Genomic DNA, 13601 nt, shown 5'->3' on the forward strand with positions numbered 1-13601 from the left:
TACATAATCTTCCCACATATATATAGCTTTTAAAGTAAATGATTTATTCATTTTGCTCAAACATTCCCTTCTTCAATTTAGTAGGAAAGAAAGTGAAAAAAAGACCTGACGAAGAAACAAGAAGAGCGCGGAAAGAAGAAGCGCAGAGGAAGAGAGAGCAAGAGGAGAAAGAGAGGAAGGAGAAACGGGAGCAGGAGGAGAAGGAGAGGAAGGAAAAGCGTGAGCAAGAGGAGAAGGAGAGAAAGGTGAAACGGGAGCAAGAGTTGGAACTTGAGGGTATACGGAAGGAAAAAGAGAGGTTGAAAACCAAGGAAGAGCGCTTGAAAAGGGAGCAGGAAGGATTGAGAAGAGAGAAGGAGGAGATGATGAGAGATGAAGAAAAATCAAAGAACAATGAGGAGTTTAAAGCAAGGGTAAAGATGCAAAAAGAATTCAGTCATTATTTGGAGGTAAATATATTGAGCATTTTATAAGACAGGCAAGTTTTTCATTGATGGGGTTTTTATCCGTTTTATGTAGGTTGGTCAAATTTACGGTTATATGACTTGATGATAAGCTATTTAGGACAATATTTATTAAGTCATGTAGAGGCAGAATTTTAAGAATTTGAGCCGCGGCTTAAATTTGAGACGCGGTTCAAATACGGTTGGTTCCACTTAAAATTGTATTCAATGTTTCAAGATTTAAGCCGGCGCTCAATTGAAACCGGGTTTTGGCGGATTTAAGACGGGGCTTAAATTCATTAAATTCGGACTCTGATTATGGCCCATCACTAAGTAGCGGATGTTTTTCTCTCTCTCTTTCGGTTTAGTTGGTTGCATATTTTTTCCCTTGCGGTCCTTCTACTCAATAAGATGAATTAACTTGAAGTCATTTCATGGATCAGCGCATCAGGAGAAAAAATGAACCAGGGGTGTATCGAACAATTTTCATTTCATTTAAAATTCGGTGTTGGTAATTGATCAAACCTTTATAGCGTAAATAAAGTAAATGTTAGTTCCACATTTTTTGGTCTGAGTTGACCCTCGTCAGTTCTTGAGATTGTTTTTGTCATGAAGATTAAAAACAAACAATACATTTTTTTAAATATCTTGTGTGAGGAATGATGGTATGAATGATATATTCCTGAAAATATATATCCCTGAAATGAAAACTGTGTTTGAAACTTGTTCTTGTTCTGCACAGATTTGTGTAACTGTATTCTCCTACATTGTAAGGGGACAAAGAGGGAAGGAGATCTTTATGTCTAAATAATTGTTTTCAGAGGAATCCTGGGACCTGGCCGGGAAATATTAACGATCAACCTGACGATTTTAATAGTAGAGTTGATTAGATTTACGGCAGGTTAATTATATATCCGTATATTTACGGTAGGTTAATTATATATCCGTATATTTACGGTAGGTTAATTATATATCCGTATATTTACGGCAGGTTAATTATATATCCCTTCAAGAACCCCCCCCCCCCTCCTGTTAATTTTTGATGCTCTTTCATTGATAAATTGAAAGGTTTTTGGGGGGTGGGGGGTGAGATATATACTCAAAGCATTAAAAGCTTTCGGCAATAAATAGTATACATCTTATTAAACTGTATGGGAAGGCTTAGAGGGGGAATCATGAAGTCTTACTTACTAAGTCTCCTCTGCCGATAATGTGGTATGTGGGACAATGGCCGCAATGACGAATTAATAAAGGTTATCATAGAAGCATCGCGTAGGTAAGAATTTCTGTGAACAATAAAAATAATAACTGTTTAATTCTAGGAAGGTTCTCTAGCACTTCAGAACGAGGCTGGAGCATCTAGTTTCGAGTTTATGCACAAAGCTCTCCAACTCATCAAAACTCAATACGATAGCCTCTGGTAAGCAGAAACAAAATAGAGTAAACGATAAACATGCCAAATCTTACTCCTCGGCAACCCCTTGATTATTGATATTTTTTCTTTCTGTGGGGGGCCAATTATGTAATTAAGGCCAAGGAACTATAAACTGGAACGCCCAACTCAGATATACGCAAATTGTGTACTGTACTCTGTGGGAGGAATGTAAACAAACCCAGTGCCCACACAAAAGTTGAAGGGAAAGGACTATAGCTCTAATGTGATATTAGAGTCCAACAAAAAAAAAAAACTTAATATAAGAAGTTAGAGCGAATACTTAAGATTTTTGGCTTTCTGGTCAATATGGAAAATACAATAGCAATATATTCTTATTCCATCCATTGGGCCCTTTACCATCAAAAACGATGCATTGCCCCTGAATTCCTTGTTTTGATCTCCTACCACTGCAGTACACAGATTTGACGCATGAGATATGGCGGTTTCTGGTCTATATATTTCTTGATTAAGGCCATCATTGTCGTTATTTTTCAAATGTATATTTTTTAGTTTCAATGGGGAGTGTTAGCGAAAAATAAAAGGTGAGGGGGGGGGGTAAGGCTGAATCTTAAAACAATCAGATTCGATCGCTACTAATTTTACTTCTATCTGTTGCGCCTATAAGGAGAAAATGATTGAAACGCCCAAGAGCACATAGCCATTATAAATTCACTTCTTGCGATTTTCCTCTCAAACCGTTAATAATTCAATTAAATTTTAAAATGATCATTCAAATTATTAGAATGAAGTTAGCTCAAACTGAAAGGCATTTTTTGTGAAGACTCCCTTAAAGGGGAGAGTCAACCAAAATTTTGTGTCGTTTAATGATTTGACTGTCGTGCTATTTATTTCTTGAACATGTCGAAAAACTAAAAGGGAGGATTGCATTGCTAGAAGCTATTATATTAGTACTTATGATAAAAATAATGATAATTTGTTTTATAGTTGGATACGCTCTGTAAAGGAAGTGAGTAATCCGGAAGTTGTGGCGATTCGGTATATTTACGGCAGGTTAGTTCTATATCCGGTATAGTGTATATATACGTCAGATTAGTTATATATCCGGTATATTTACGGCAGGTTAGTTATATATCCTGTATATTTACGCAGGTTAGTTATATATCATGTATATTTACGGCAGGTTAGTTATATATCCTGTATATTTACGCAGGTTAGTTATATATCATGTATATTTACGGCAGGTTAGTTATATATCCTGTATATTTACGCAGGTTAGTTATATATCATGTATATTTACGGCAGGTTAGTTATATATCCTGTATATTTACGCAGGTTAGTTATATATCCTGTATATTTACGCAGGTTAGTTATATATCCTGTATATTTACGGCAGGTTAGTTATATATCCTGTATATTTACGCAGGTTAGTTATATATCATGTATATTTACGCAGGTTAGTTATATATCATGTATATTTACGGCAGGTTTATTATATATCCGTATATTTACGGCAGGTTAGTTATATATCCTGTATATTTACGACTAGTTAGCTAAATATCCGGTATATTTACGGCAGGTTAATTATATATCCGTATATTTACGGCAGGTTAATTATATATCCGTATATTTACGGTAGGTTAATTATATATCCGTATATTTACGGCAGGTTAATTATATATCCGTATATTTACGGTAGGTTAATTATATATCCGTATATTTACGGCAGGTTAATTATATATCCGTATATTTACGGTAGGTTAATTATATATCTGTATATTTACGGCAGGTTAATTATATATCCGTATATTTACGGTAGGTTAATTATATATCCGTATATTTACGGCAGGTTAATTATATATCCGGTATATTTACGGCAGATGGTTAAATAAATATCCGGTAATTAAAAAGAACGGCGTTTAATTTTTATTAAAAAAAATACTATTCAACGTTTATTTCTATTTTAGAGCCGGTGTTGAGACGAATATATATGAAAACATTATACTGGCGAGGGACAGTTTTAATCATATTCTTACTCATCATCAACATGTCAAGTAAGCCAAATATATTTTATGAAACTATTGTGCACTTCATCATTATTACTCACCTTATCGTGAATTTCATAATAAACGTGCTATAAAGTAATCCTCTTGCTGTAAAGTTGAATTAGCTGCACATTATAGCACTTGTGCTATAAAGTTTTGATTGGTTCCCGGATTTTGGATATTTCCAAAATATTTTTTTTCAATTGAAATGAAAATAAAATTGAAATCAACTTTATATGTTGACTTCTGCTTTGTTTTAAAGATATTTAATCTAGAAATAGCCATTGAAATAAGACAAGTACACAAACGTTTCATAAAATTACCTATAACACTATTATTTTGGCACGACTTGCTTAAAAATTATTGGACTTAAATTTTCTCTATATCTCGAATGATCCTTCGTTTCACAAGTCGATTTCTCGATTTCTGGTCCAAAAATGTTTAAAAAAATAAATTAGTTTAAAAACTTCCTCCTCATCGAGAACAAAATATAGTTTATTTTTTATCTCAGAATTTCCATAAAAGTTTAGCGATAAAAGTACTTAAAATTTTGTCATGACTTTTCAACATATGTCAATTATTTGTCAATTATTTGTGATGATTGATTTTTGGGAAAACACAACTTCTACCCCACTGGATAATATTGGTTTTCCTTCTAGGTTTCCAGCGGTTTACTACGGGTTTGCTCTGCTTTATCAGAAGTTGAATAGATACGATGAATCTAAGAAATATACTAAGCAGGGACTGGCCTACCTAGAAAAAGGTCAAATTTTAAATTCGTGGAATTAATTTATGAAAAAAATTGTGAACAATAGTTTCCCCCCCTCCCTCCTTTTCGATACTTTTCAACCCGAAAGTTCGTGTATTTTCGCCTACTCGGGGGAGGGGCAGTTCTCGATCCCTTAGACCATTCTAGCCGCAGCGCTCGGCCCCATTGCAGCCTGAGGCGCCTCAGAAGACCTTTCTTTACTTACTTTTTTTTAATTAAACAGTTAATATGAAATTTTTTATTATTGGGTACAGATAATACAGAAAAATTCTATTATAATTCTTGTCATCTTATTTTCCTTTTCTTCTTTTGTCGACTGTCCCTTTCAGGAATTTTGGAGAGAAAAAAAAATAATTTTTGTCGAAAATTGAGAGGTTGCCACATAGGAAGTCTGCCTTTGGAAAATTCCTTTGTGAAAATACCACCTAACCCCGTTTTAGTAAGTTCAGAGTTCTGTTTTAATAATGAAATAATATTAATATAGGTCTTGTGTTTCCTGCCATAAATTGGCCCGGACTGCCGACCCTACCAATCAACGAGACGATCAAGGAGAACTTGTTCAAGATGTTAACCTCACTCAGACTAGAGCTGAACCTGCCTCCTGAACCCAACGCTATCTGCAGGTTCAAGGAGTGTTTAACCAACCAGGTTCATATTCTACCAAGTGACAAGATCTACCTCTCCGATCCAGACTACAAGGGGCACTACAGGCTCCAGTGTAACGAGGAGTGTAGGCTGGAGTATCATAAGCTCTGCTGGAACTCTATCAAGGAGAACATCAAGGTTGGGAAGATACGAACAGAGAAAGATTGTCTAGGTCAGCCATGTTTAACTCCGGATTGTGGCGGAACTTTTGTGAAAATAATATTTTTTGACCAGAACGGAATGGAACATGTGAAGGAGGATACAAATATTAGGAGAGTGGATGATGAGGAGAAGCGGAGAAAACGAGACGAAGAGGCAAAAAATAAAATAAAAAATGAATCTAAAAAGAAGAAGAAGAAAAGAAAATCACCCACCTTTGAAGATAATGATATAAGTGTTAAGGAGAACGTACCAATAGCAGAACCTGATTATTCATCAAATCAGATTGATTATTCTAATATCGATGTAAGTAATGCGACTGTTGTGAAAAAGACTAAAGCGCCGGAAATGGATGAAGAAGAGGGTCAAAAAAAGAAAAAAGAGAAGAAGAAAAATGTTTTAAGTCTGGATGAATTTCGTGGAAGCAGCGGAGTAGAGGTAGGAGACTTGTTGGGTTTTATGGAATTTTAATATTTGGCGGATTTTCTACAATTCGGTTGAACTTTACTTGAAGGATTTGATTTTCAAGGATTTCAATGTTTATTTCAGAAGGAAATTCAGTTAAAAAATTTGCAATTATTGAATCAAAATCAAGATGATTTTGTGTTCTTCGTTTTTAAATTTATCCTGAAATATTATCTTATTTTCCTTATCTCCCTGCCTACTACCTCCAGTCAAAACATACAAAATTTAATCTTAAAATTCATTAGTTGCGTAAAATATTAAATCGAGTCGTTTATATCCATGAGAAATATTTATTATATTATGGGATTTTCTTTATAATTTCAAGTGACCCGAGGGCCATGCCCGAATCACAACGGTACCCTTTAATCCTCCATCTGATCAATAATGTGGAAAATGTTCTCGTTTATCTACCAGAGCTGGGAACTTTTGATTTCTGGATATCGGGATTAATGCTTGATCCACTCTTTTTCTTTATCTCGAGATTAAATAATGCTTGTTCTCCTCTTGTTATTAATCCCCAGATTAATTAACTGATCGGGATTAAGGATATCTCATTCAAAAGTTTTCAGCTCAGCTTAAAAAGTGTTCTATTTTTAACAATTTCCTCTAGTGTTTTTGTAGCCGAAATCCGCAATTCACTTATACGGAGAAACCACTATAGAAACAATCAGTTTGCAAAGCGAAAAACATGTATAAAATTCATCAGTGATTAGACAAAGCTTAAACCAAGTACCGTTGTAAATCGGATCTTTATGTCTAAATAATTGTTTTCAGAGGAATCCTGGGACCTGGCCGGGAAATATTAACGATCAACCTGACGATTTTAATAGTAGAGTTGATAGGGCCAATCAGTTCAAGGCTTTTGTAGGTAACTCAACCCCCCCCCCCCCGCTATACATACAGGGGTTCAATAGTTTATATGCTACATACCACCAGTTCCGGAAACCATCCCCCCCCCCTCTACATTATATGTTGACTTCTGCTTTGTTTTAAAGATATTTAAATAGTTCCCCTTCTTACCTTTATACAGTGGTTCATAAGTATATATATATGCTAGATATACCCCGACCCCTTTCATTTTGGAGTATATTTCTTATATCTTTTAAACGGCTTACGGGTTTAGTAGGATACATGGCAACATAATGAAGGAAAAAATTAATTGATATATATTCCAAAAAAGAGAGTAAATTGTCCTTTTATTGTAAGAAAAATCATATTTCTTGATGAATTCAAGATAAATATTTTCTAAATAATCTTAATTTTGATTTTATCATTTTTAGAGAATAATTTTGAGCCGAGTGCTGAGGTTAGCACTGATAATTGTTTAATAAAACCTGTAATAAACGGAGATACCTGGACCAGATCCAATCCCTATAGTTCACCACCCACCTGGAGTAATCAGAACCAAACTAATCAAATCTATAATGGATATTCTAATTACACCAGTAACAGGTGACATTTTAAACTCATGTTTCAAAAAAAGTTATTATTTTTTTCACATTTTTGACGTGTTCCTGAAATTATAACGATTTTTAAAGATTCAGAAAAATGATTTTAAAAAATGTTATCTTAAAAATTTTTCAATCCCTCATATCATCTTTTCTCAAAAATCTTTAAATGGTGTATATATGTTTTTACATATACTTACCGTTTTTAATTTAAATGTTCATATAGAAAATATCTATCTATCAAGTATCAACCTATCTGCGGCTTGTAGAGCTTGTGTCAGCTGATAACATACTTTTGACAAGATTAGATGAATTTATTAACAAGCGCATATCACGTGATCAACTTATACGCAGATTCTTCTTCAAAAAGTTAAATGTTAAATGTGAAGCCACAGGTTGAGAAAGTTTGCATTTAAATAGCGCCAATCAACAGTTTTGTAAGATTTATTTTTTGATGTTAATTTCTGAAATTTTTCCATTTGTTGCGTGTTTTTTGTCATCATCTAACAATTGTTTTCGTTTTAAGTTTGAACGAATCTGATTTTGATCAAGCAGAACCTGAAGTTATTAAAGAAAGTGTTTGGTCCTTTCTTGAGGACCTTCTCCGTAAAGAAGAGGGACCTTTGCACCACCAGGACCCGAAAATTTGGACCCACATTGACGCCTCAACCTTGTCGATTATCGGCGGCCCGGACAATATTCTTAACTTTGTTATGGTTGATCCTAAGGCGCGGTTTCGTTATTTTCAAGATTATATTTGTCTAATCTCTGACTTATCAAAAACTATAAGTTTGTGCACCAAACGTACAGCTCCGGAACCATATCTACCCTCGTATAGTTTAAATCCTCTGCTAGCTCCTAGTCCACCAGAACCTGTTAATCCTCATCATTTTACCCATTCTAGTTCGAGCAGTGGAGCTGCTCATAATTCACTTTTACCTCCGAGCCCTATAACTGTCCATACAACCCTAAGCCCTGTCACTGTTCCCAATCCACTGCTGTCTGTGAGCCCTGCACCAGTATCTAATACAGACTCAGGAGCTCACGAGATAAGAAGAGCTGTTGAAGAAGCAAGAGCAAAAGAAAACGCTCTTTTTGAAGAGAATGATAAATCTTATAATTCAGAGATTACTGAGAAAACTAATCATGGAATAGGTTAGTAGATTATTTGACACGTTAATTAAACTAATCATGGAATAGGTTAGTAGATTATTTGACACGTTAATTAAACTAATCATGGAATAGGTTAGTGGATTATTTGACAAGTTAATTAAACTAATCATGGAATAGGTTAGTGGATTATTTGACAAGTTAATTAAACTAATCATGGAATAGGTTAGTGGATTATTTGACAAGTTAATTAAACTAATCATGGAATAGGTCAGTTTATTAGTTACCAAGTTAATTAAACTAATCATGGAATACCAAGTTAATTAAAACCATTTTTGGAAAGAGTATAGTTGTTTGGTCAAATATTTAACTAAAAAATATTTTTTTTATTTTTAACTAAAAATTGTTTTTATTGATTTCATTGATTTCATTTGTTAAATTGAGTAATTGATTTGATTGACTGATATATTCATTAAAACTTATTGATTGATTGATTGATGTATTGATTGATTGATTGATGAGTTTGATCTCTAGATAATTTGCTCAAAGGTATGAGAGAAAAACTAAGGCAACAGCCTGAATCTAAAGAGACAATGGGTTCAGCATATTATATTAACCGGTCAGTATTTTTTTAGATTTTATTTACTAGATCTTACAAGGTCTTTCAAGATTTTACTAGATTTTACTAGATTTTACTAGATTTTACTAGATTTTACTAGATTTTACTAGATTTTATTGAATTGATTTTATTTAATTGATTTTATTGAATTGATTTTATTTTATTTTATTTTTTAAGAGGCTCAGCGTATACTTTAGCCGCTGGTGTACAGACTGACATTTCTTCTTTGGATTTAGGTAAATCTACAAAATCACTACTTTTCTTAAAATATTTTTATTTTATTTAATTGAAGAAACGGATATTTTTTATTTCATTCTATGTACTATGTATAATGTTCATTGAATTTGTAACCACCAGGGGCGTAGACAAGAATTTGTCCAGTGAGGGGTTTCTGTACCCGTTGGGGCCTGATATTAGATTATAAAGCCCCCACGGCCCACAGTCCCTACCTTGTATAGTGTGTACGCGGATTGTTGTGGTGGGGGATGTATTAAAATGAATGGTTGACCGCCAATATATGATGGAGTGCGGTGGAAAGAAAATTTTTTAATAATTTTTCAAAAATGTACTATCCTAGATGACGAAATGGATTTATTTACCCTGCAACAAACCAATACAGAGCTGGTGGAAGAACTACAGAACTGCAAGGACAAGATCGCCAAGATACAGAACGACAAGAAGATCGAGTTAAAAGAACTCACGGAGACAAGTAAAAGTCAGCAGGACGAACTTACACGGGCTAAACTTGAAATCCAAAAGTTTCGGGATGAAAATTTCAAACTTCGTAAGATAGCGCTTGATGTACAGGAGAAGGAGCGTGAACTGAAGGGAAGCCTCGGAGAGATGAAGGTGAACCTCGAGGCCGAGCAAAGGCTCAGCTACGACTGGATGAAGAACGGAGAGAAGTTGAAGGAGGAGAATAGGAAGCTGAAGAATGATGTTACCACACAGAAGGAGTTTATTATCGAGGTCCAGTTCAGTTTTTATATCAAACTAATCGATGCTAAACGAGAGCTGAATGATAAAACTTTAATGTTTCTGACCGAACTTAAGCATAATCCTAGCTACGCGCTTCATTCATTAATTATTGACCAAGCCATCAAGGATTTCGAGGATTATAAGAAAACCCTTGTGAAAGCTACGGAGGAGGTTACTACTCTAGCTCGAACCATTCAATCCCATCCTTTCCCGCATTTGGATTATGATATTAAGAAGATTGAAATTCCGAAGCTTGCCTCGAAATTATTCCTTCTCGTTCTTGATGTTACCGGAGCTACACCGGCGGAGTTAACATTCAACTCGGTTCCGCCATTCGCCTTACCTAATCTTGGAATCAGGGGGCCTCCGCCACCAATGGGATCGTTGCCCCCCGGCTACGGAGTTCCGGCTGGATTTCGTTCAGCTATCCGTCCTCCAGGGTTACCAGGNCCCCCCATCTTTTAGATACGTTTAACCCAATAAATTTACGTTTTTTCCCTGAAATTACTTTGATCTATTTCAGCAAAATAATCCTTTTAATAAGTTTTTGCTAAGCGTTAAATCGGTACTGTGATTGAAACATGGTAGTTATTTCATAATTCAAAGTTCACCTATATTTTCACCATCTCTCCCTTTTTTAACTTTTTCGGCTATAATGGCATGGGGTTTTTTCATTTTAGAAGAACATGGTATATTTAAATAAAGATTAAGTTTTTAAATTTTTTTTTTTTACATCAAGAAAATATTGTAGAGAGAGACTCGTCTCAGAATAGATCTGGTTCAGAAACCTCTGGATCATCAGCATCGGGACCTATCCACAAGTCTGGAGCTACGAGATTCAGCATGGGGGAGAAGAGAGATGTTCTCTCTCCGACAACATCCAAGAGCGGTTTCTCCGGATTCTCCGATGTTGGAGCAACGAGACATATGATTCATCCTACTGCAGTTGCTCCTGGTTTCCTACCAGCTGCTGCTGCTACATCAAGAGCTTCTGCAGCTTCTCCATCTAGTTCGGGAGATGTAGGTTCGTATTCCCCCCCCCCCCCACCTTGCTTAAGGGTTGTTGGTTCTTGTTTGGAAATATTAACATTTATACACGTAGTTCAACCGTCTTCTCTTCAGCTTGAACCAGTAAACAAGAATAGAAGCTGAACCACGTCTGGGTTCAGCTACTTTTTCGCTTATTTATTAAATCAGGTTGGTGGACTGATCCTTGTCAAATGATACTCTTGAACATTAACAAATGTTGGCGCGAAACGGATAAATTCGAAAACAAAAATTTAAAGGGACCGTCCACGTAAGATTTAATTTTTTTCTTTCTTTTTCTTATTTCATAAAACCGCAAGTCACGTTTATACAGAACCGCAATTGAAAATAATGAATTTTGAGATGTGAAAACTGGTACTATTGTGAATCAGGCAGGACGCTTTATGAATGCAGAGTCAGAATTGTGTGTACAACCTCTTTAAGTAATATTCATTTTGTTAAGGTAAAAATATGAAGAAGAATCATGAGAAGTTAATTGAAAAACTCAGGGAAAAGTTTTCTCTTAGTCCAGCAGAAGCCAATAGACAACTCCAGCTGCTTAGAGAGGTCAGTATTTTCAATCTTTCTAATCTGTTGAAAAATATTTCATCTGTCTTCTTTTATTCAATAATGTTAATTTGTTGCAGCAAAATGGCGGCAAGCTAAGTGGTTTGTCTGTTCATGATATTTTTCAAACTGTCAGGACAAATCTGGAACATGAAACTGAGGTGAGATCTTTTAAAAATGAAATAGTTACAAAAAAATTTAATTGTGGCTCAATTTGAACCTGAATCCGCTTCTGGGTTTAGCTTGAAGGCTTTTTAACCCGTACCAATTACCCCTCCTTAATCCTCCCATACCCTCTTCCCGCTCCATACTAATCACATACCTCCTTCCCACTCCTTACTCATCACATACGCCCTTCCCACTCCTTAATCAACCCATACCCCCTTCCCGCTTCTTACTTATTACATACCTCCTTCCCACTCCTTAATCATTTAAATCAACCCATACCCCCTTCCCGCTTCTTACTCATCACATACCTCCTTCCCACTTCTTAATCATCCCTTACTCCCTTTCCCGCTTCATACTAATTCCATACCCCCTTCTAACTACTAATTCATCTCATACCGCCTTCCCCCCACTCCTCTTTACTCATCCCATACCTCCTTCCCAACTCCTTACTCATCCTATACCTCCTTCCCCTCTCGTTAATCATCCCATACCTCCTTCCCCCCTCCTTACTCATCCCATACCTCCTTCCCCCCTCCTTACTCATCCCATACCTCCTTCCCCCTCTTACTCATCCCATACCTCCTTCCTAATATTTGATCTAATTTCATTGTATTATAGACTAAGGACTGTGCAATCTGTATGGAGGAGATGGTTAATATCTCCTCTTCACACATCAGAGTGTTAGAACCTTGTAAACATATGTAAGTAGTTACTGTGGTAGGCGATTATATCAATACAAAAAAGACATCTTTCGATTTAAGACAATCTATTTGTGTCAAATATAACATAAAAATAAAGTTTTTAAACAGATTTTTAAGAGAATGGGGATAGTAACATAAAGTTTTGGGAACTTTTACATTTAAGTCATATTTATCTTTTTTCTTCAATGTTTCAAAATTAGCATAAGTAAAAATCTTGGACAGATATTAAAAATTTTGCTCGATAAAAAAGTTGTTTATTCTGCTAGGTTCCACTCTGTGTGTATCAAGAAGTGGTTGGATACTGGTAAATCTGGTAACCTCTGCCCTATGTGCAGGAATTATGTAGCTAAGGTATCATTTAAAAGTTGTAAAAAAAACGGGGGGCGGTGGTAATTTTATTAAATAGTCTTTGAAAATTCCGATTCATTTGAAGTAAAGGGCCGACTTTTAAGCATTTTTAATTCGTTTTTGGTTCGTTTTTAATTAATTTTTGGTTCGTTTTAATTCATTTTTGGTTCGTTTTTAATTCGTTTTTGGTTCGTTTTTAATTCGTTTTTGGTTCGTTTTAATTCGTTTATGGTTCGTTTTAATTCGTTTTTGGTTCGTTTTTAATTCGTTTTTGGTTCGTTTTTAATTCGTTTTTGGTTTGTTTTGTACACTATGGCAAATTTTGGCGATAAAAGAAACTGTAGGCAAAACATTGTGAAAAATAATACTTGTTAACAATATTTTTTCTTCTGTGATTTAAAACTGTTTTGTAGGACGACGAGTACCCAGCGCTGAATGCCAGACCTAGGGGTCAAAAATAATTAAAAAGTATTCTACCAGAGAAAATATTTTTCTATTTTTATAAACTAAAAATATATTTTTTTATAATCTTGAAAATTTAACCGTTAACCTGAAAATGTAAAAGTGTAAAAAAGTTTCTCTTAACTCTTCATCGTTGTCGTAGTAATTTTTTATTTTGTAATTTGTTTTCGATTTCAATAAAATGATTTTGTTTAATAAACCACGGTGAAATTTAATCAAGCCANTTCAAGCTTGTAACAATTAAAACTTATATAA

The 13601-nt window shown here is 34.9% G+C and overlaps 1 protein-coding gene across 1 annotated transcript; it reads left to right on the forward strand.

Annotated features, from left to right (window-relative positions):
- Positions 1-38: 38 nt before the first annotated feature.
- Positions 39-13545, forward strand: LOC111703043 (uncharacterized). Its single transcript, XM_023474891.1, has 18 exons — positions 39-449; positions 1766-1863; positions 2824-2889; positions 3804-3890; positions 4541-4644; positions 5135-5892; positions 6694-6787; positions 7200-7371; positions 7894-8522; positions 9012-9096; positions 9274-9332; positions 9674-10520; positions 10812-11098; positions 11564-11667; positions 11748-11828; positions 12454-12536; positions 12803-12887; positions 13298-13545. The coding sequence occupies exons 1-18, from the start codon at positions 39-41 to the stop codon at positions 13343-13345; spliced, it is 4098 nt and encodes a 1365-aa protein (XP_023330659.1). The 3' UTR covers positions 13346-13545.
- The last annotated feature ends 56 nt before the right edge of the window (positions 13546-13601 follow it).

This window comes from Eurytemora carolleeae, unplaced genomic scaffold (assembly GCF_000591075.1).
Source record: "Eurytemora carolleeae unplaced genomic scaffold, Eaff_2.0 scaffold505, whole genome shotgun sequence".
NCBI lineage: Eukaryota > Metazoa > Arthropoda > Copepoda > Calanoida > Temoridae > Eurytemora > Eurytemora carolleeae.

Bases quoted from the DNA above. Each gene is read 5' to 3' on its own strand.
- LOC111703043 (XM_023474891.1), top strand. From the start codon at position 39: ATGATTTATTCATTTTGCTCAAACATTCCCTTCTTCAATTTAGTAGGA. The intron at 3,891-4,540 runs GTAAGCCAAATA...TTTTCCTTCTAG, and splicing joins ACTCATCATCAACATGTCAA to GTTTCCAGCGGTTTACTACG. The intron at 9,097-9,273 runs GTCAGTATTTTT...TTATTTTTTAAG, and splicing joins TCAGCATATTATATTAACCG to AGGCTCAGCGTATACTTTAG.